Raw genomic sequence first — 22,408 nt, forward strand, 5'->3', positions numbered from 1 at the left:
CCACAGGTTTCCCCAACACACACACATACACATCAATTTAGTCTTTAAATGCTATGAAAACTTTTATAGAAGACATTTAAAGGTAACCAGTATCCTTTTCTCAACTCTCACACACCAGCAGAAAGATATGTCAAAATCGTGTTTCAGTAAAATAGGTGCATGCTTCAAAAACTGGAATGTAAGGATATGAACACTTTCCAGGAACTCTGTGCACTCATTGCACCATGTACAGACATAGACACTTCCTTTTTTTAATCTGCCACAGACTTGCACACATGACCTTCATAAAGCATCATGTGTATAAAGAAATTAACCTCCCCCCCCCTCTCTGCTGCCTTTGTACTTTCCTAGTGTTCTCCCAACGTAATGTCCACTGTGCATTTTTTTTCCTACCTAGCATATTGTTTTACCATTTTGAGAGGTAAAGTTTAAATAATATCATTGTTAAGTATAAGCCTAAAAAAATCTCACCTAACCCTAAGAAGATAGACAAAAGTGCATAAACTGTGCCAGTTCTACTGACTTTTGTTTGTTGTTGTCTTCAGACTTTTTAAATGTTTTTTGTACAACATTTTGCACTTCGGGTTCACTGGCTCCCAATTCCCATGTCGACTATAATCAAGCCTTCTTTGCTAGTGGGACATAGTCCTATTCAGCTCTCACTGGTTTCATGGTTTTCTGTTCTGTTCTACCATCTGATCTAGAGTCGCCTGGCACTGCCAGTGTTCCGCTTAGAGTTCAGAACTCTTGGCGACGTTCCCAGTTTTTCTCCCGGTCAGGTAAACTGCATACTGGGTAGCTGCATTTCTTTTGTGCACAAATCCATGTTGGGGCAACCAATGATGTCTCTGGCATTTGTCTTCATTTCTGATTTCAGGGAAAAAATGCTTGTTTCTGACACACAGTTAGCAAAGAGCTAGCTCTATAGCAATACCAGTTACACTGAAATTGAAAGGAAATCCGTAGAATGTCATGTCAATTTTAGAGAATCCAAAGAAACGTTATTGTCCACCACTTTCTTTATTGTCCAGTCCCACCCTTTTTTAAAGCAAAGATTAGAACCAGAAACTGGTAATGGTTCTCTTGTTAACTGTGTCACTCTCCTTCCTTCCTGGATGACATCTGGCCTCTCTGTATCCTTCTCCATCTAGACAGGGAGAGGATTGCTCATTAAGCCAGAATGCAAGGTATATTGAGAACCAGCACTAAGAGGGATAGTTTTTGCTTCCTAGTCTAGTACCTGGTGCTAATTGATGTGGTCAATCATTTTACCCTGAAAACTTCTACTTCTTTTGGTGATGGGTACAACCTGCTTCAGGGTTTAGAGGTCTGCTTTATTTTGATTTTCTAATGCTCTTGAATTAGTTTTCAAGCTGACATAGGTACAACACAGTACTTTAAGAGGATCCGAAAGAAAGACAATTAGGAATAACTCGTATCATTATCTTTTCTTTCTTTCTTTCTTTCTTTCATTCCATGCAGTAGATTCTCCAAGCAGTGAAAAGTCACCTGTAACTACACCGGTAAGTAACCCACTTGAAAGAGCAAGATCATTCATGTGATTTCAATTTACAGCACTTTTTAAAACAATATTCAACCAGCTGGGCGTGGTGGTACACTCCTGTAGTCCCAGCTTCTCGGGAGGCTGAAGCAGGAGAAGCTGGCTAGTCTCAGCAACTCAGCAAGCCTTTTCTCAAAATAAAAAATAATAAGGACTGGGAATGTGGCTCAAGAGTAGAGCACCCCTGGGTTTAATCCCCAGTACCACCACCAAAAAAAAAAAAAGTATTCAACCAAAAATAAGACCCAAACAATTTATTTTAAAAGAACAATTTAAAGTCATGGATAATACTATCAGGTAAATTATGAAGACATGGATTATCATTATGTGAAATTGATATCATGCCTGGAAACAAAATGATAAGCCAGGAATGGAAGTCTAAAGTAGCACTTAAAATTAGTGTAATAACAGGACTTAGTACTAAAATAGAGAATTTCATAGACATTGAAACTCATTTCTACAATAAGGACAGTACTTCATTGTAGCATATTTCTGACAGAGAAGACCCAGCCTGGGCTTTCTTGGGGGAGTCCACCAATGCCTTGACTCATTCCCCTTCTCTATATCAGGATCTTGAATTATTTCACTTGTACCTATTGTTTTTTGGTCTTTATTTCAATAAGAAAGCATTTGCTAATGAAAATGTCAAGACACATGACATCTGATTCCTTACTTCTGAATTTTAACTGAAAACTGAACTGGTGTTTCCAGCGCTTGGCCTGTCATCCTCCTTCAGCCTCTGAAATGCCCATCCACCTGGAGATGTCCTGTAGCATTGCCTTGGAGCCACCTAAGGGTAGCCGTGTAATCACTGTTATGCCTTAGATTCCAAATTTGTTAGCCATGTGATCCTAAAAATATTACATGAGTTCCCTGTACTTCATCTTCCTTGATTGTGCAATGAGATAAGAATAGCTGTCTTTCATAGTTGTTGTGAGCCTTAGTTGAAAAGCCTGTATAGTACAGTGCCTCTTGTGAGCTTATCTTCCCTCCCCAGTGGCTAGTCCAAGAGACAGGCTATAGCCAATACCAATTCTTACCTAGAGGCAGATTGTCTTACTTCCTAAGTGCCTAAGCAGAATGGAGAAGGGGGCCCCTCATTTGTCATATAACCCTCAATCTTTCCTGCCATATTCCAGACTTACAGACCATTTGTGGAGACTCAGGTACCAGACAATACTGGTAATCCCAAAGTTCCGGGAAAGCTGAGTCCACCTATGATGGATGGGAACCCCAGAAGTATCCCAAAGCTGGTGTTCATGGTACAGATCCGAAGAGTGGAACATGCCCACTTGTGTCCATTTTAAACTGCATTCAGAGCAAGGATGTTCAATTGTTCACTTGCCCCTGGGGCGGGAGTGGAGTGAAGAGTCACTCCAAAGAGATACAGTCTCATTTCTGGCTTATAGAAAATAGAACAAGGAAGAGAAAACTTACTGACCTATTTAAGTAAATTCTCTAACAATACCACCCCTTAAGCATGATGTTCTTTCAAGAGTAATTGGCTCCCCATAGGATAGGAAAGTATAAGAAACCTAGAAATGAGGAAAGCCTGAGGAGGAACTAAGCGTGAGAGGATGCTGACCTCAGCAGGCTCACACTGTCTTCAGTGGGCCTGGGCAGCACTGGAGGCCCCAGGTCCTGTGAAGGCAGGATCCCATCATCCCCATGAAGTGCTTGCATTCACTTATTCAAAAAACATAATTATTGAGGGCCTAAAACACCAGGCCTTGGGATTCTTAAAGGGAAAAGAGGCATCCCTGCCTTGGAGGGGGATACAGACCTATGAACAAATAAATTGTAGGACCACGTGGGCTCAGTGATCTCCAATCTGACTTCCTCTAGCACCTCTCGCCTCTCCCTGAGACGGGTGTTACACTCTCTTCTGATGATCATTCTGTGCACTCAGTTATGAGCTCTGCAGGCCGGGCCTCTTAGTGGGACAGCCCACCCCCAACCCCAGGCTGCAGTAAGTATTCAGCAAATAACCACCAAAAGAGGAAGATCACTTTTCTCCCCTCTTGTTGATTCCACTGGTGTCTTCCTCCTCATCTTCCTCCTCAGATGTTTTCTCTCTTTTGTTTTTTAACCAATGTGCAGTACTTTCTGAGCTGAATCCCCACCCCACACTTCCATCTTTCTACCGCTGTGTGACTTACTCTTGAGATTACCACATAGCATTAATCTGAGGTTTAAATAATTCCTCATGGATTCTTTCACTTTTTCTTCTTTTGGACTTTCCTCACTGGTCCCCTATGTCTTTAGTCACATAAACATCTGACTTCTCCACAATGAAGGGCCACACCCAACTTCTGGACATTTCAACTGCCTCCAAGTCCTAGGGGAATACCAGGACCCAGCAACATTAAGATCCAGTACAATTTCCCATGGGGATTCACACTAGGGTGACATTTTTTATTTATATATGACAGCAGAATGCATTACAATTCTTATTACACCTATAGACTAGGATGACATTTAATGGTCATTTGAGGACATTTGGGAAACTTTAGTTTATATACAATTAAGTACCTCTGCATACCTTGCTATAACCTATGGTATGCATATGTGTAGTATGAACCCCGAGAGTAGAAAATAGGAAGTACATTTCCCTATCTTTTAGGCCTATCTTTCTTTACTATTCTATGAACATCATGGTCATCCCCACTATTTGTGAGAATCACACGAAGAGTACAAAATGAGACCCTCATTTCATCTGTCTCATCTAACTAAATATGCTAAAGTGATGATGGCCTGAGACGCTTCCCTGGGCTGACTGGCCATCATACACCTGCGTGGTGATGCATCTCTGTTGGGGATAGGACAGGGTGCAAGTGGGTTGGCCCTGGTATCCTGGGCGGTAATTGAACCTGTCAAACCCTTAGACAGGACTGACCCTGGCCAGCTTCCCAGCTGCTGGGAGAAGGTAGATTCAGCTGGCTCCCCACCCTGCCCCGTTAGGCCTCTCCCATCCCTCCCTAAATCCCTCACCCTCACTCTCTTTTGCTACTCAGGATCCCCAGGGAGTTCTAAGTGCCTCCCAAAACCATTCCATCAGAACAGAGAAAAGAGAAGAACGTAGTTATTGATGAGCTTGGTTTGCCTGGCACCTACTCTGGTGACTTCATTTAAAGCTGGAAATGAAGGAGCCCATCTTTTGCTGATTTCCTAGAGGCAGGCTGTGATTTCTCTCCCTTCCATCCCTGAACCCTCCCAGTGCCATATTCTACAGCACAGGCACCTGCTTTGGTCTATGCCCCCTTCTCTAACTACAGTCATCCCTCAGTGTCCACAGGGGATTGGTTTCAAGACTTGGTCAGATACGCAAATCCTTAGATGGTCAAGTCCCTTAGATAAAACAGCACATCATTTGCACATAACCCCTTACATATCTTCCCATATACTTTCAATCTTCTCTAGATTATTTATAATACCTAATATAATGTAAATGCTAGGTAACTAGTCATTAATTCATTTGTTTAGGGAATAATGATGGGAAAAGGTCTGTATATTTTTAGTGCAACTTAAAAAATATTTCTTTTTTTCTTTTTCTGAAGTGCTGGGAATGGAACCCAGGACCCTACACACATTAGACAAGCCCTCTACCACTGAGTTATACCTACTCCCTTTTGAAATCTTTCTGTGATTGGTTAAACCCATGGGTTCTGAGGACTAGCTGTGTTCCAGTTCATTCAGTTGATTCCTAAACTTGCAAAGGGTTTTTTTTTTTTTTTTTTAAGTCTTTGGGTTTGAGTGTTTTACCAGCCCCAGGTCAGGGGGTTTCCCCTTACCTAGATCCTAGGTGCCATAGGTGGTTATTGGTGATTTAAATAACCCACTTTAGGGAAAGCTGGTATGGAAAAGCAATTGCAATAGAAAGCATTAGCTATATAGTACAGTCGACACTTGTTCATACAAAATTCATTTCTGCTGAAATAATTGGTCCCATTGGCTTGGATCTAGGATCAGTATGTAGATCATCTTGTGCTTAAGAGTGTGAATGCAATTAAGATATCACTTCTAAAAGAAATGAAGCAAAGCCTCCCCGACCCACAGCTACTTTATGTTTTTACTAGTTCTCAAAGCCTCACAGATCACACCAGCATCTTGGAAATGAATTGAAGAGAGTAAGATTCAAAACTGGTATCCACCACCAAAAAGCACATTTAGATAGAGGAAGGCTTGAGCTTGTATATCTACATTAGGTGACAGGCTGAAGGCAAATGGTCTTCTCTTGTCCTGGCCTGTCCTTGAGAACAGAGCTCAATTCTGATCTTGGTTTTATTTCTCTGAGCAGTTTAAGTTCTGGGCCTGGGACCCAGAAGAGGAGCGCAGGCGACAGGAAAAGTGGCAGCAGGAGCAGGAACGTTTGCTCCAGGTAGGACTGGGTTTGCTGCTGCCCCTCCCTTGCCCTTCCTTAGATGATGCTTTCTGTATTTCTGTTGCATTAAATCTATTGTTAGCACAGGAAACGGATGGCAGCCAATTCTTCTCCTAAGTTGGTGAGTCTAAGTCTATTCATTTCATATCCAGGCCACAGCATCCTGTGTCTAACTCTCTCTCTGCCAGAGGTACAGTGATGAACAGGAGAAACCATTCGTGTTAATACTTGAAAACCCCCCATGTATTGATTAAGGCTCTGTCTACCCATTCGTCACCTCCTGAGGTACGAATTTCCAGTTCAAGTAACAGTGAGATGAATTATCCAAAAGCTATTTGTTAGCATCCAGGTGGAGTAAAATTCAGCTTCAGTCTAGTTCCTCAAGCAGAAATGTTTACTCACCTTTGAGTAAAAGCTGCTAATTATCAATTCTAGAAGAATTCTGGGAGTACATTTATCATGTGCCCACTGGCTTCATGCCTGCTTCGTGGATTAGCAGGGCTTCCAAGAGTACCCTGGTAACCCTAGAAACTAACCTATGTTGAATACTTGGGATGTGTCAGAATATGTGGTTGGTGGTGACTTTTATCTCATTTAATCCTCACGTAGCCTTTCAGAGTGTGTCTCATTAGCCCCTATTTGAAACTGAAGAAACTAAACTCAACTCAATTAAATTACTTGTCCAAGGTCACACAACTAACTGGTGTTGAGCCTGGATTCAATTCCAAGTCTACATGACTTTAAAACATATTCTCTTTCCACTACACTCCTAGTAGTACTGAGGCTACCAAAAAGTTCTAAAAGAAAAGAATGTTAAATCTCATTAAGTTTGATGACTTTCTTCTGCTGTATGCTTAATACAAGTTTATTTTACTTACTTTTTAAATTTTTCTTTTTTATCTTTTTTTTCTGTTGTTTTACTTCTTTTGGCCTAACTTCTAGAGCTGAGGGTAAAGAGTTAGATATTTAGTCAATTTTAGTATGCTCTGCAAGTTAAATTTGGCATTTTTGAAAATTGCAGAGGCTCAGACCTTCAATACCAAAATATCAGAAAGAACCTGATTCATCAAAACCCCAGAGTGGTTGGGACTTTTAGGACCCTTGGGAAGACCTCACATCAGGGCTAGCCGTCTGCTGTTATCTTGTCTGCTTCTTCCCCAGACAATCAGGAGTCACAGTTCCACAGAGAAAAGAAGACAGGGGCGTCTGTGTCCCATCCTGGCCCTCTGTCTGTCACACTCTGAAGGGTGGCCATGCTCATAGATGCAGGCACCAGGCTTGGGCATTGTTCCTTGTCCCACAAAAATGATTACCTGATGTGGCATCTTGGGTTGTGAGCCAAGGTGTTTATGAAGGAAAGCAGGGAAGCAAGATGTGTGTGTGTGTGTGTGTGTGTGTGTGTGTGTGCGCGCGCTATGTTTGCATTGTGTGTTGTGTGCTTTGTGTGTGGTGTAGTATATGTATGATGTGGTTGTGTGTGTGTGTGGGGGGGGTGTATGTGTCACACAGGAAATGCATCTTTTACTGCCTGCTTCCTCGGTTCATCTTCCTGGTGAGTGAAGCTCATGAGGAGGGTTCCTGGAACTGATACGCCTATAAGAAGCTTTGCTTGGTTTGGCTGTTATATAGCTTTGGGTCTCCTGTGTTCTGAAAAGCTCCTCAAAGTTCTTGCTTAACCTCTACAATACAATATTCAGTTTTGATAATAAGTTTTTACCTGGAGTTTAAGAGTCCACCATGGGCTGACCAACAGTGGTTTTACTGGGGCATCAATAAGAACGCTAGTCTCTGGACATTCCAACGAAGTCCTTTTGCTCCTAAGATAGTGACCTAACGGATAATACCTGGAAAACGTCTCAGTGCCTTCCTGGAAGGCAAAGTGCAGATTTGCTTTAGCCTCAGAGAGAGGACTTACAATCATCAGCCTAAAATAATTGGAGTCTGTGCAGCACACATCAATGATTCCTTTGTCTCTGTCATGTCAGGATGCCGTCCCTAAGACATCCAGGTGTCAGTTCTCATTTCAAGCATTATTTTTAATCTCCACTTATTCATTCCTTCTAGTCAGCTCTCAGGAACTCCAGTGTCTGTCTCTCTCTCTCTGCCCCCTGCTGCTGGGGGTGAAGCCCAGGGGCTCATGCTTGCTGGGCAGGTGCTGTACCACTGAGCTACGTCCCCAGCCAGCAACGTATTTCTATCACTGGGATGGCAACACTCATCCCTGCAAGGCCCAGCTGCAGCAAACTGTTGATTTAGGACAAAAACCCAAGCTCAGGAAGATTGTTGGAACTTTCCATTATTCCATCTTTTCTCTTTCCACAAGCAAACTTCTTATCACTCTCTAGAGTAATTCTACAAAACACAACAGCAGAAAACAACTGCTCTCTATTGGGTTTTTAGGTTCCTAAAGTGTTTCAGTGGCACAAAGTAGTGTTTCCCTTTTATGGTGTGAATCAATTAGGCCCAGAATATCACCCTGAAAAGGTCCCTCTCACAACATATTGAACATGGTGATGTAGAGGAAGAAAAAAATCCCAGAGATGTATGCAGTGGTCGGTTCCAAACGATCTATGGACATCCCATAACAGGAGAGATACCAGAAGGAACAGGACAAGCTGAAGGAAGAGTGGGAAAAGGCCCAAAAGGAGGTGGAAGAGGAAGAACGCAGATACTATGAGGAGGTAGGAAATTCCCAAGAAGGAGTCGACCTTGTCATCCCAATTCCTCAAAGTGTGTCACCACCTTTTGAGTCTGTGGCATGTGTATGCCTGTGGCTGTGTCTGGCTGTCTGTATTCTCAGCAGACTCTACCAGCCTCTTTAAAAGAGTCATATCACAGCCAGACACAGTGGCACGTTCCTGTAATCCCAGTGACTTGGGAGGCTGAGGCAGAAGGATCACAAGTGGGAGACCAGCCTCAGGAACTTAGTAAAGCCCTAAGAAACTTAGTGAGACCCTGTCTCAAAATAAAAAAATAAAAAGGGATGGAGATGTGTGGCTCAGTGGTAAAGCACCCCTAAGTTAGGTCCCCAGTTCAAAAGAAAAAAAAAAAGTCATATAGGCTCTAAAAGATAACAGTACCCCAAATACGGTCAGGATGTGTTGAGCCACAGTCAAGGAGATGAAATAGTTACATCTGATCACCTATTAGAGTCTGATTCTTGATCAGGCTTAGAGAGATGATGTGAAAAAAAATCAATTCCTTTATTGTGTATGGGCTTGTTTGTAACAAGCATGTTGGGTCATAATGAATTAATTTTCTAGGATGATTTTGGTATTGAGGCTAAATAAATATATTCTTATTACTACATTTATTATATGGCACTAAAGAGATACAGAGAGAAGAGTTCTACTCTGTTTCATTTTATTTGTTGATTTTTTGAACTGAATGAACAAGACCACATCAGAGAACTTGAAAGTGGCTACATTTTATATATGTTATTTAAAATTTGTTTATGATTAAAATTACCACAAATTTTTTTTGTTAGATAGTCAGATCCCTAATAGCACTTCTTAACTGGGCCTGTTTAATTATACTCATTCAGACTTTGGTTTTCTAAATTCAATGTTTATTTCTACATTATTGCCCATAGAAATGTTATATGATTTGCATGCTTTTGGAAAATAAGGGTTTTTATTTTTTTAATGCCTTGCTTGTTTGTCATATCCTGATGTGTTTTTGTCCCCCCTCAAGTTCCTTAGTGTAATTTTTCCCTTGACAAATATGTATTTTTTAATTTCCCCCCTTTCATCGATTCCTATACTCCCCTCAGGAGCGTAAGATAATTGAGGACACCGTGGTTCCGTTCACTATTTCTTCAAGTTCTGCAGACCACCTGTCTACCTCCTCCTCCATCACTGAAGGCAGTGGGACAGTGGTGAGGACATTTATTAAGAGCAATTTGTGACATAAATAAACTTAAGTAGAAGTATAAAGGCACAAGGCCAAGTTTCCCCACCAACCTCCACAGTTTAAACTCAGGGCTGGCTGTCCCCTAGGATCATGTCAGCAGCTGCACCAATCTTTCACCCACTGCCCTGCCACTGCCGGGCCACATCCTGCCCTCTCCCTGAGGAGACACAGAGCTGTTGCAATGGCCACATGTACCCAGACAGCTTGGCAGTGACGCCACGTGTTGGAACGTCCTCACCGCCTGGCTCTGGGTTGCTCACTCCTTCCACAGGCCTCTTCTCCTCTCGCCACCCCATGCATTCCTTGGCATTGTTTTGCCACAGCAGAGATTCCCACATTCTGTTCTCCACCAGCCTCTGTAATAGAGGCTGAAATTGATGTGTCTTGGAGGGCCGGAGAGAGCCCAGAAAGGCCAGGCTACCTCCACATCCTCCAACAAGGTCATGGAGGTACTGGACAGAAGTCATACCAAAACCTGCCTGGTCCATAATCTGCATAGGATAGAATATCCCCTGGATACCAGAAAGCCATTTGTCCTGAAATAAACAGTCCTATGACTTTATTTCAAAGCCAGAGGCGAAGGTTCTTAACCAATTCCACTTTATGATAATATTTGAGAGAAATCCAGATTGTACATTTACTGTAAATTGTTAGAAATCACTAAAATCATCTAGTTTAAATGACTGTTCTTTAAACTGAAGGCAATGTGGTTAAATCCTTCATGGGGGAGAGGGAGGGAAGAAGGGTAGATGGATAGGATCGATGCACACTGTTTACATATATGGAAACAGCAGCGTGAATCCCATTAGTTTGAACATTTAATACATGTTAATAAGAAATTGGAGGCAAAGAAATAAAAATTTTATGTCTCAAAAAGAAAATGCTTCATATATCCCATGGCCAGAGAAAAATGTCTTCTTTCTTGTGCATTTAAAAATTATATTTAAGTTTGTCCTTGTTTTCCCCCTTAGAATAAGATGGCTTTGGCAAACTGTCAAGACGAAGAAAAAGAAATAAGACAGAAGAAAGCATTCCCGGGGAATGACAGTGACTTATTGCTTAAGACGAGGGAAAGCAATCCACTGGAGGAGAAGGACAGGTATGAGCCCCTCCCAGGATCTCCATGGAAATTCACCCCCAAGAAGGGTAACCATTGCTAATGCAAATCATATTCAGCCTTGAAGTGATCATTCCAGTAATGCATTACATATTGCTTGACTATGTACAATATGTATAATAGCTCTGAAGTCAGTGTCCTTATGCTCTTGAATATAAATAGCCTTATTTTAAAATAAGCACAACCTTTTTTAAATAAGGGGAAGCAGTTTAAATCATCAAAGAAGTTTGTTATCAATTCAAAGCTCCAAACCTAAGTATCAGTCACCTGAAGTGGTAAATATATCTGGAGGGACAGAGGTTGAAATGAGGCCCTGACGAACCACCTACTGTGGTTCCACTGTGGATCTGAACTTGGTGTTGGTATGCCCTCACCCTAAGAAGCCATGTTTGCTTTGGGTGATAATAATAAGGATAACCAACTAATCAGTTGGTCATATATAACTGCCTCGCTGCGGGCTCCAGTATGTTCTATAGGTCAGAAAAGGAAGCCATCAGAGTGCTCAGACTGGAATAGACTCTGGTGTAGTGGTGGGCTGTGATGGGTTCATTGCAGCCCCATCTAACCAAAAAGAAAGCTGCAAAAAGCCCAGGAAGTAGGCAGTACTGTGCCACCAGCATATTCTCTATGAGACACATGTTTACCTCTAGGGCCTGAGATACCAGACATGTATCAGCAAGAGTGCACCTATCTGCACACAAGTTTAGCATTCAGAGAGACCCAAAGACATGAAAGGCTATCTCAGTGTCATTTCAAAGACTGGCCAATTCGAAAGGTCGCCTGGGAGCAGAAAGAACTCTTCTGGGTGGGTTTTACCCTCAGAATTTCCCTGTGCTTATCAGCTAGAAGACCCAGTGAACTGTAAGCTTTAAGAGCTAAAAGCCTATGTCCAGAGACTGCATTGTCTTTAGATAAACACATCTGTTTCCAGTTGATGCTGTTTAAAGGGCTTCTCATTTTATGAAATGAAAATTACTAGTCAGGAAGACTTAAATGACGCCAAAAAGCATTTTATGTGCATTTTCTCTGGTTCTGCAGACAGGCTTTTAAAATGAATTTTGCTAGTTACCCACCCTACCCTTGTCACTAGAAACTACCCCCTTTTCTCCTTTGTATTTCCTTTCCTTGCACACAGAAGTTACTGAAAGGCCAGTGAACTACCTAGGGCTGCAAAGATCCCATGTGGCCCAAATGATCTCTACCAGAATCCTTCTTTTGTGAAAATCTGGGAGATTCCAGTTAGCTCCTGCAGCCTTTGAAATGATTAGAATGCAGAATTTGGTGGACAAGAAGAACATCAGAAATGATCAATTCTAGCACTTGCTAGATTTATGGAGGGTACAAATGCATAGTATTTTGATATTTTCAATCTAGTTTAAAGTAAAAAAGTACATATAAGCAGTCTCATTTCTTTTTTCAAATTGTAATTAGTACTTCTAAGCTCAATGGATAGGTAAGTAAATTCAATCCAGTTGCTTTTTACCTTGTTCCAAATAATGTTTCTCTATTTTAACAGCCTAACTCAAGGACCCTTGGCTGACTCTGAGAATCCCATATCAAGAGGAGTCCATGAAGATCAGGTGGATACAGAGGCTGGAGCCCCACACTGTGGGGTGAACCCCACACAGCTAGCTCAGGGTAAGAATGGAGAAGATTAACCTCAATATTTAAATTATTGTAAGACTCCTCACATTGCCCAGACAAATATGACTTCTGCTGACTGCAAGCTTCTCTCTCTAAGAGCCTGGTCTTCTACCTTATGCTAAATATATAATTAATAAATTCCCACCCCACATCCCCAGGCTCCATATAGTATCACTGGGGACCAGTAAGACCTGAGCAGGTTTGGGCACTTTAAAAAAAAAAAAAAAAAAAAAGTAACTATACAGAAAACCGTTGATCTTCGTAAGCAATGCATTTTAAGACATTTTCAAATTTCCCCATTCTGCTCCAGTGGATATAATCTTCCCATAAAGTGCTTACAGAAGTGGAGAATCCACAAAGCTGAGTTGAAATGCAGGTGCTGAAAGGTTGAGAAGGATCCACCAGCTCCCTCCCACCAGCCACTGTCATTCTCACCTGAGTCCCCCACATACCAGACCCACCACTGAATTAAAGTCACATGCATTCCTCACCAAAGCGATCAGTTTCCCCGTGCCACAGATCTTCAGGGTTATCCCTAGAGAACTGAAACTTAAATGTCAAATCTATGAATGCTTCAAGGCTTCTGCATCTTGATCACTCTTTTGAATTTGAATTTTGTGTTTGTGTGGGTTTTTAGCTTATCTGTTTGTTTGTTTTTTTACCTATAAGGAAACTTTGAGAATGTCTGCTGCTAGCAGACACTTCTTGACTTAGTTTAGAGGCAGAGGGATTATGTAAGAGGAAGGGTAAGGATGAAAAGGTGACCATATGAATGTGTTTGTAGCCAAAGCAAAGTTTGCTAAGCAAAGATACATTTTTAAAGGCGGAATGAATGAATTTGCCTTGTGTTTTCTAGGGTATGGTCTACTCATATGTTTACATTGTTTGGCAATCATTCATAAGCATCGACTTATGTTCCCACATAGAGATACTGAGGAAGCTGGATGCCTTAATTAAGGTGCCTTATGGGTTTAAACCACATTACAGTTGGTATGATCCATGGATCAGAGAAAGCAATGGGTGTTTACCTTTATAGAAGTTCCATTTCAGGTTATTAATTACAACCACCCAAATTTGCTTCCTTTGATGCATAAGAAGTCAGTGTTTTTAGTATTCTTGTTATTACATCAAAAATTAATGAGGTAAAAGGACCTGGCTCCATATCTCTTTTCCTTCCACAATTAATTCACAGTGCCATGGATACCCAGGCGTCCCTAGCCAACTGTGTGCCCACAGCCTCTGTGAAATTGCTGCGAGACCTCAGCAGGCATTAGCCCTGTAAAGCAAGTGACTTATTAGGCAATATGGTGATTTTACTGAGCACAAAATTTATGTTCTTTGCTTGGCCTTAGATCCATCCCAGAATCAACAGGTATCAAACACACCAATGCACATGTCAGAAGATGTGAAGCCAAAAACCCTCCCGTTGGATAGAAACATTAACCATCAGATGGAGTCTCCGAGCGAAAGACGAAAGTGAGTAACCAAATAAGATGGATGTGGAATTCCTTTTTTAAAAAATGTGCTGACTTAGAAGCAGAAAAATTGCAACTGTGAGAGGGCAAGATGTCAGCAGCACTTCTGTGCTTTTTCTCAATTTAATCTCATAGACAAGGTCAAAAATATCTATGGAAGTTTGAGACAGCCTTCCTGACAAGTAAATATTTACTCTGAATACATCAGTATACAAAAGGTAAAGTTGTACTCTTAACCCAGAAATCTAATATTGGATAGAATTTGCAGTTCTATTACATTAGTTATTATTTATTTTGAGTTAAATTATCTCAGAGTGTATAGACAAATATCATTTCAAGGAAAAAATATTATGCTGTGATTGTTAGGCTCACTCATTAAGGTAGCTGCCTTGGACTACATTTTATTTTTTAGTTTAGTTTTTAATTATTTATTCTTAAGTTTTAGGTGGGCACAATATCTTTATTTTACATTTATGTGGTGCTGAGGATTGAACCCAGTGCCTCGTGCATGCGAGGTGAGCACTCTGAGCCACAACCCCAGTCCCTGGACTACATTTTAATTTTGTAAGAACTGTATTTTGGGGTTGGCATTATAGGCCAGAGGTGGAGTGCCTTCCTAGCAGGCATGAGAGTGTGACATTTTGCAGAAGACAAGCTGCCTGAGGAGGAAGGTTAGGGTGGCCCTGAGCTTAGGGAATGATGCTGAAATCAACCAGGAAACAGACGGTCTTGCTCTGTCTGCTTTTACCTTGGTATTTTCCTTTTCCTTGTTCTTCTCTCTGTTGTGCCCCCTTTCCTTAATTTACTAATCTAAATGAAATTAACTTCTAAAAGCCAGGGGAGGTGAGTCACAGGCAGGGTTTCTCTGTGCAACCCTGCTGGGGCGGGAAGATCCACCATTACCTGTGGCATTCCTGGTGGCTGTAAAGTCCTGTAAACATCACCCTTCAGGAACGCATTCAAGGTGGAAACCCCTTGCTGAAAGACCTTAAAGAGCTCCTTTAAGGTCTACCCGTATATCTGGCCTCTCCTATTGAGTTTCCCCAGTGCCTTGCTTACCTTGACCTGCCCACTAAGTCCATAGTTTTATATCTTACTCAGTGTTCTAAAGCAGTTCAATGAGTAAACTGAAAAACTCAACCAAAGAAGATTTTAACTAAAAATGCCAGCATTCCATCCTGGTTTTGATTTTAAGTAGCAAATGCATGGACAATCCTTGTGAGGCAGAATTACTATTTCTGGGTTTTGGGGGTTTTTTGTGGAGGGTGGTTTTGGTTTTGTTTTGTTGGTTTTTTTTCTTTTTTCTTTCTGTCTTTTTTTTTTCTTTCTTTCTTTCTTTTTTTTTTTTTTTTTTTTTTTTAATGACCACTAGAAGACCAAGGTCTCTGATTTGCTTATCAAGGAAGTTTTTTTTGTTTTTGTTTTTTTGAAATATAAAATGTCTTTTCTTATGGGTTTGGGCTTCTCTTTTCTTGTCATAATTTTTGGCTCCTTTGCCATGTTACAGGAAAAGCCCACGAGAGTACTTCCAGGCTGGGCCCTTGTCCCCCTGTTCTCCCACCCCTCCTGGCCAGTCACCAAACAGGTACAAGAGGTCAGCAAGCCTCTCTGAGGCTGCTTTGTTGGGTCTAGAGTTTGCCAAGCAGCATTTCAGCCAAATAAGTCCTTGCCAAGTGCTTTTGAGGCATTGCTCCCCCACGTCTCCTCCGACACACACATCTGCCTGCAGACTCATCAGCCCACCACAGCCAATGTCAAGTATGTGGCGCTGGTTATGGTGGTGGCCACAGGGCTTTGATATCATTGTGTGGAACCTGCCATCTAATAATAAAATCCACCAGACAGTCACTGGGCTCCTCTGCTGGTGCCTTTCCCTGCAAGACACACTCCCCTTCCAGTCAGGATCCACTGACACTCTGACAGAGGACCAGGTGGAGGCTAGGAAAGGAAACGCCATTCTTTTTTAACCTCTCGAGCCCTCTAATGATTGCTTCCGCATTAATTGGGCCCCATGACATTTTTAAAAGTTGTCTGTTCCATTCACAGAGCTACTACGTATATTAGTCAGTACCCAGAGATTCTCATTGATGTAGAAATTCATTTAACTACTGGGTAAGAGAGAATTACTAATGAAACTCTTTCTCTTTTCTGTGCTCTTCCTTTCTGTTTCCCCTGTCCCTCTGTACCTTGTTAGCTTCCAAATGATATTGCATTAGGGCTAGGGGTGTAGCTCCTTGGTAGAACTTGGCCTAGCCTGCCCAAGGCCCTGGCCCTGAGTTCAGTCCCTAGTGCTTTTCCAGCAGTGGGTATCACTGCGATCTGGTCTTAGCTGTAGGAAGGCTGCATCTGGCCATCTACTTTAAGATGGGTGCTGCCCAGGACTACTGAGTGGGACTCTAGCCCATTGCTGGGCCCTGTGCTGCAGGGTACAGGGAGAAGGTAGGTACTGCCCTGCCCTCAAGAAGAGAAGGCAAGAGCCTAGATCACAGACTCACAGTGTCTGCCCTGGAAGACAGGGCAGAAATAATCTAGACCAACCCTCTCATTCTGTAGGGGGAAGGGAAATCCATAGTGAGTTCTTTACAGCAGATCACAGAACTTGATGACAGAGCAGGGAACAGATCCTGTACCTCGGGCCCTCTGCCTGGTCCCTGTTCCGCTATATTACGATTGACTGTTTTTAAACATTTCTTCCCTTAAGTAAAGAGAAATGCCGTAGTGGGCCAAGAAACCTATTTATGAAAAAATGTTAAAGCAACATTGAGACCTTAGCACAGCTAAACTTGATTTTCTTTGGGGGCTTATGAAAACATATGATAAACATATTGAATCATTCCAAGGTGTTTAAATAGACTACTACACAGAATTCTTGGAACCAATAACTTAGACACACACACACACAAAAACACACACACACCCCAGATTCAGTACCACCATGGAGGACTCTACTCATTCTAGTAGCTGTGTGCAATTTATATTTAATGCTAAATTTTCTGTTTATTGTCAAGTTGGTAATTTTCATTTCATTCATGATATAAACATTTTTAAAAAATCCACGTTTCCATTTTCACATGAGGTTACGTGTTTATGTATTTGACCAACTATTCTAAACCAAAGATTTTATTATTACACATTTTTTTAAATCTAGGTCTATCAGTGGGAAGAAGCTGTGCTCTTCCTGTGGGCTTCCTTTGGGTAAAGGAGCAGCCATGATCATCGAGACCCTCAATCTCTATTTTCACATCCAGTGTTTTAGGGTATGTACTCAATGCTTTTTTCTCCAAATGCAGTTTTGTGATGTCTTTGGCCTTATCCTACACTGAGAAATACTTCCTGTAAATCCAGGAGGCCTTGTGACCCCTCACCCCAAGTGGTACACACTTGTGGGTAGACTCCATCCTACAGGATTAAGCTCTCCTATCCTGAATTCCTCTGGAATGTCAGAGTAGAAGAAGCAACACAGACCTGTGCAGTTTGTCTTCACCATATAGAATTTGTTGCTTAAGAGTATAGCAGGAAGCTGAGAATGGAATACCAGGAGACAGGGAGGGCCATCTGGATTCATTTGGAATATAACATTTTGCTGTTTCTTAAACCCTTGTGGTTGCATGTCAAAGAGTTTTAATCTTTGACCAATGAATGATTTTCTACCAGATAAGGGGTTACAATTAGTTGCAAAGTTAAAGTTCTCAGAATGAATATGTCTATAATCACAGATTGAATATCAATCCCTCAGAGAAGCTGTTCTGCTCATCTAGACATCAGCTGCCTTTGTTATAGACCCTTATAAAACTTGTCATAGTCTTTATCATTCATTATCAAAATATTTAATTATCATGTCCTCTAATAAACTGTAAAGTCCATAGGGCAGGAAACACGTCCATCTTGCTTACCACTGTTTCTTCTATGTCTGGCAGAGTAGGCATCAATAAATATTTTTAAAAGAATGAATCAACAAACTGAAATGAGGAGGCCTAGATTATAGTACCAGATCTCCTAAAAGTAAGACGAGCTATCCAGGTATGCCAGATGTGTTATAAAATTTATAAGTGGAACTAGATCAGTATATGGTGTCCTTTTTTCCTACTCATGGATACATTTCAAATTAACATGGAACTTTTAAAAATTTTTTTAATTTGTTCTAATTAGTTATACATGACAGTAGAATGCATTTTGACACATTGTACACAAATGGAGCACAGCTGCTCATTCCTCTGGCTGTACATGGTACAATACATAACTTTTGAAGATAAACCTTCTGTCTCTGAATAAGAGTCACTTTTTTCTCTGCATAATACCAGTATAACTGTCTTTTTCATTCTGGAATTTTGCCCTACTTCTTGTTGATAGCTTTCTTGGCTATAAAGTAAAATTGCATGAATTTAAAATAAATCCACTTTGCCTCTAAGTTAAGAGATAGTAAATGAAGTTGTTGCCAAATTATTAATGTAATAATACCAGTAATCACATGAAACCAAGACCTGATCATAGACAAAACACAGTGTAGGTACAGCTTGTAACTGTATGAAGTCCCCTCTGCTCCAGGTGACCTTAGAACATGAATCAAGAGCTGGAGCCTGGACCATTCCCCAATGCCACTTTGTCTGGTACAAACAGCAGAGTATCTCCAGAGTCTCCTTCTGCGGTCAGGCTGATTGGCTGAAAGGAGTTCCATCCCAGTAGATTTGTTCCTCTGGGTATCATTATCTTTGATGTAGAAATACAAAATGGAATGGCTATTTCCTAATAATTCTGATCTGGTAATACTAATAATGCTGCAAAGCCTTTGAAGGCTATTGATAGACAACTTTTAATTGATAATTCACTGACCGTGTGTTTATTCAAAACCACCAAGGGTCAATCTGTTGAAAATTTCTCATCTTGATTGAGAAATACTATATCACAAAGGTTTAAAGGATAGACTTTGAAGTCCATGAGATAACTACACCAGCTTCACAACCTTGGAACAAATCAACTACCTTCTCTGAATCAATGTCTTTCTCTGTAAAATAAGTAGGAGTTAGGATGAAATCCTGAAAATATATATATTTTCTTTTTGCTATACATTGACTACCAGTGTCGTGTCTAATACTTAAATGATATTCAGCAAATGTCAAGGTTGTAAGCCAGATGTAGTGATACACACCTGTAATCCAAGCTACTAAAGAGTCTGAGGCAGGAGGATCGCAAGGCCAGACTCAGCAACTTAGTAAGACCTTGTCTCAAAGTAAAAAATAAAAAGGGTTGGGCTGTAGTTCAGTAGTAAAGCACCCCTGGGTTCAATCTCCAGTATTACACAAAGAAAAAAATGTCAACATTGGAGAAGTGATTGTGTACTGTTCATGCAAACAGTAAGCATGATAAAGAACTTCTTATGCATCTTATAATATCTGATCTTTTCTCCTCTAGTGTGGAATTTGTAAAGGACAGCTTGGAGATGCAGTGAGTGGGACAGATGTTAGGATTCGAAATGGTCTTCTGAACTGTAATGATTGTTACCTGCGATCCAGAAGTAAGTGCTGGGAGAGTACTCGGGATGAGCAGGTGTGATCACCTGGCTTTCATAGGGTCCATTCTTAGGAGTTTATATGGTTTTCCTCATCAGTTGACACTCCAAACCCAAGAGAAAGGATTCTTAGGACTGAGATAAAAGAAATGGTAATGAAATAACCTCTTATTTAAGATTTGGAAAGTGCTGTCGCTCTGAATTTCTTTCACCGTTTGGAGTGCTTGGAGAATGCCAACAGAGAACAATCCTGAGCTCACCTCTGGGTGACAGTGACTTGTTTCTTACTGAAGTTACTGCTAATGTGAAAATACCATTTTTATCTGGTTTATAGTTTATCATTTATATTCTGGAATATGAATGTAACAGCAGATAAAAACTGTAGGCAAGGCTTGAGATATTGCCTGAGCCCACCATGGGGATTTCAGTGAGCCAGAAGGAAGATAGAAGGTCTGGAACACTTTGTCCAGGCATATTTTTCAAAGACCAGTGCCATTTGGAGTTGATTAAATGTGAAGGCTGAGGCCCCACCGTTTATCAAAGCAAGCTCCAATTCCTCAGTGTGGCTATACCCTACACTCAGGAGTTTCATTACATAATATATGTTATTCTCTTTGAATCCTCCACATCCCGTCCTCCAATTCTCCATAGCTTAGTACAGTATAAGATCTTAACAAATAATTGCTGCCCTGGAGCTTCCCAGAGCAGCTGGCCTTCCTATCTCTTACATGGATCTAATGGGAAAGGTTCATGTTCCCTTGTAAGACACCAGGGGGTGCTGTTGCCCAGCTGCTGTTCAGAAGATCTGACTATAACCAGCGGCTTGTCTCTGTTTCCTCTGTCTCCAGTAGACAACAGACGACCTTTGAATGTAACTTCTTCAGGCAGAAAAGACTCAAAACACTAGAGTGAAAAAATGGAGTTTGAAATTCAGGAATGCTTTATTCTTTCTCAAATGAAGTAACCTTTCTTATTGTCTTTTTACATGGGTCTCTATCTGCAAAGACTGAAGAATTTAGAAATAAAGATTGAAATTAAGCTGTTTTATAGCTATAAACTTAGAAAATTCAAAGAAATATATACCTATTAGTAAAATGGCAGAAAATAAAAAGCAATCAAACCCAGGTGGTTTCAATGTATGATAAATCTTTGACTTGAAGTCAAAACAACATAGAGCTACTGCCTTTAAACAGGACTATTTATACCCTGTGTGAAATATATGACAATAGTTTTATACCTATATATATTTTATTTATTTATATATATATTAGAATATGGGGTAAATAGTATACCATATAGATCATAAACATATATACACACAAATACATAAACATGTATATGATGTATAATAATTATAGACATATTCTTTAACCTGAGTTTTTATTTGTTTGGTTTTGCTACACTAGAAATAAAAACTAAACCCTTTTTTGCAGGTTTACAGTGATTTTTTTCTATCATCCCCTATAAATTACACTTCTCTCAACCTCAGTGAGGGAGCTGCATGTGAATCACAGAACCAGAAGAGGGCAGTGTTAGGTTGCAGGATGTGCAGGAAGATTTGGAAAGTGCTGTAACTCTGAATTTCTTTCATCATTTAGAGTGCTTGGAGAATGCCAACAGAGAACAATCCTGAGCCCACCTCTGGGTGACAGTGACCTGTTTCCATCCAGATTTTTTTTTTAATTGAAAAGTTGGGTGATTCATTGTCATTTATTTTGGAAATTAGCTTGTTGGATCTAGGCCAGGAATTTTTCTCTTACGTATACAGATATAAAGGGCATTAACAATTTTTAATTCCAAATACAAAGTACCATAGAGTTCCTGCAACAAGACGAAAAATAAGAAAGCAATTTGGAGGTAGACTGTGGCTATATTTTGTTCCTTTTTTGTTTTACATCTTATAAGGTAAAATAATCCTAGTATCCTTTGCTAGGATTTTTTAGAATTCTAAGAAATACCAAAGAAGAAAGCAAAAGACCCCATTATCTCTCTGCCTAGATACCTCTATCAATATTGAAAAGCATGAGTAAATAAATAAATGGAAGTTATAAATGATATAATTGAAAAAAATTAATTGTTTAGAAACAAACCAAATTAAAAGTAAAAATCTTCAAAGTTATCACTTCCTAATAATTTCTTGGGGGCAGGGGCAGAATGGATGTTCATGTATGTTTACACACACCTGCACACCTGGAGATACATACCTGCATGATGGAGATGCCTGTATATGTCTTGGGTTTTATTTCAAATATGGCAATCATAAAGTCATGCTATTCTGTGCTTAGATTTTGTTACTTTTTAAACTTTTTTTTTTTAGTTATTGATGGACACGATACCTCTGTTATTTATTTATTTTTATGTGGTGCTGAGGATCAAACCTAGTGCCTCACATGTGCTAGGCCAGTGCTGAGCCACAACCCCAGCCCCACTGTTGTTTTTAATTTGATATATCTTAGCAATTTTTCCATTTACCATGCTTATTCTCCTCATTCCTTTTCATGGCTTTTTAGTAGTTGTCTACAATTCTATTGTAGGGACTTACTATCATTTAACACTAATTGTCCAGGAATGGATACTGATTGTTTCTGGGTTTTAGTATTATTTTTAAATGTTCCAGGGAACATTCTTGTCTATATCTCTTTTTTAAGTATTTATTTTTTAGTTTTAGGTGGACACAATATCTTTATTTTATATTTATGTGGTGATGAGGATCAAACACAGTGCCTTGTGCATGCTAGGCAAGCACACCACCACTGAGTCAAAACCCCTGCCCTCTTGTCTATATCTTGATGAACATTTGAAAGCATCTCCA

General features: G+C 40.5%; 1 protein-coding gene across 22 annotated transcripts in view; it reads left to right on the plus strand.

Annotated features, from left to right (window-relative positions):
- Limch1 (LIM and calponin homology domains 1) overlaps positions 1–22,408 on the plus strand; it is a 315,235-nt gene that overhangs the window by 287,247 nt on the left and 5,580 nt on the right. For 9 of the 22 annotated variants that reach the window (XM_076865092.2, XM_076865102.2, XM_076865096.2 and 6 more), the window contains 10 exons: positions 1,483–1,523; positions 5,859–5,939; positions 8,531–8,623; positions 9,715–9,819; positions 10,826–10,953; positions 12,488–12,609; positions 13,968–14,091; positions 15,598–15,684; positions 17,239–17,347; positions 19,500–19,602. In XM_076865092.2, coding sequence (XP_076721207.2) covers positions 1,483–1,523; positions 5,859–5,939; positions 8,531–8,623; positions 9,715–9,819; positions 10,826–10,953; positions 12,488–12,609; positions 13,968–14,091; positions 15,598–15,684; positions 17,239–17,347; positions 19,500–19,602 — 993 coding nt within the window. The remainder of the gene's footprint in view (positions 1–1,482; positions 1,524–5,858; positions 5,940–8,530; positions 8,624–9,714; positions 9,820–10,825; positions 10,954–12,487; positions 12,610–13,967; positions 14,092–15,597; positions 15,685–17,238; positions 17,348–19,499; positions 19,603–22,408) is intronic. The other 13 variants (XM_076865095.2, XM_076865097.2, XM_076865103.2 and 10 more) reach the window with 5 other exon arrangements.

This window comes from Callospermophilus lateralis, chromosome 8, assembly GCF_048772815.1.
Source record: "Callospermophilus lateralis isolate mCalLat2 chromosome 8, mCalLat2.hap1, whole genome shotgun sequence".
In the NCBI taxonomy this organism is placed as follows: Eukaryota; Metazoa; Chordata; class Mammalia; order Rodentia; family Sciuridae; genus Callospermophilus; species Callospermophilus lateralis.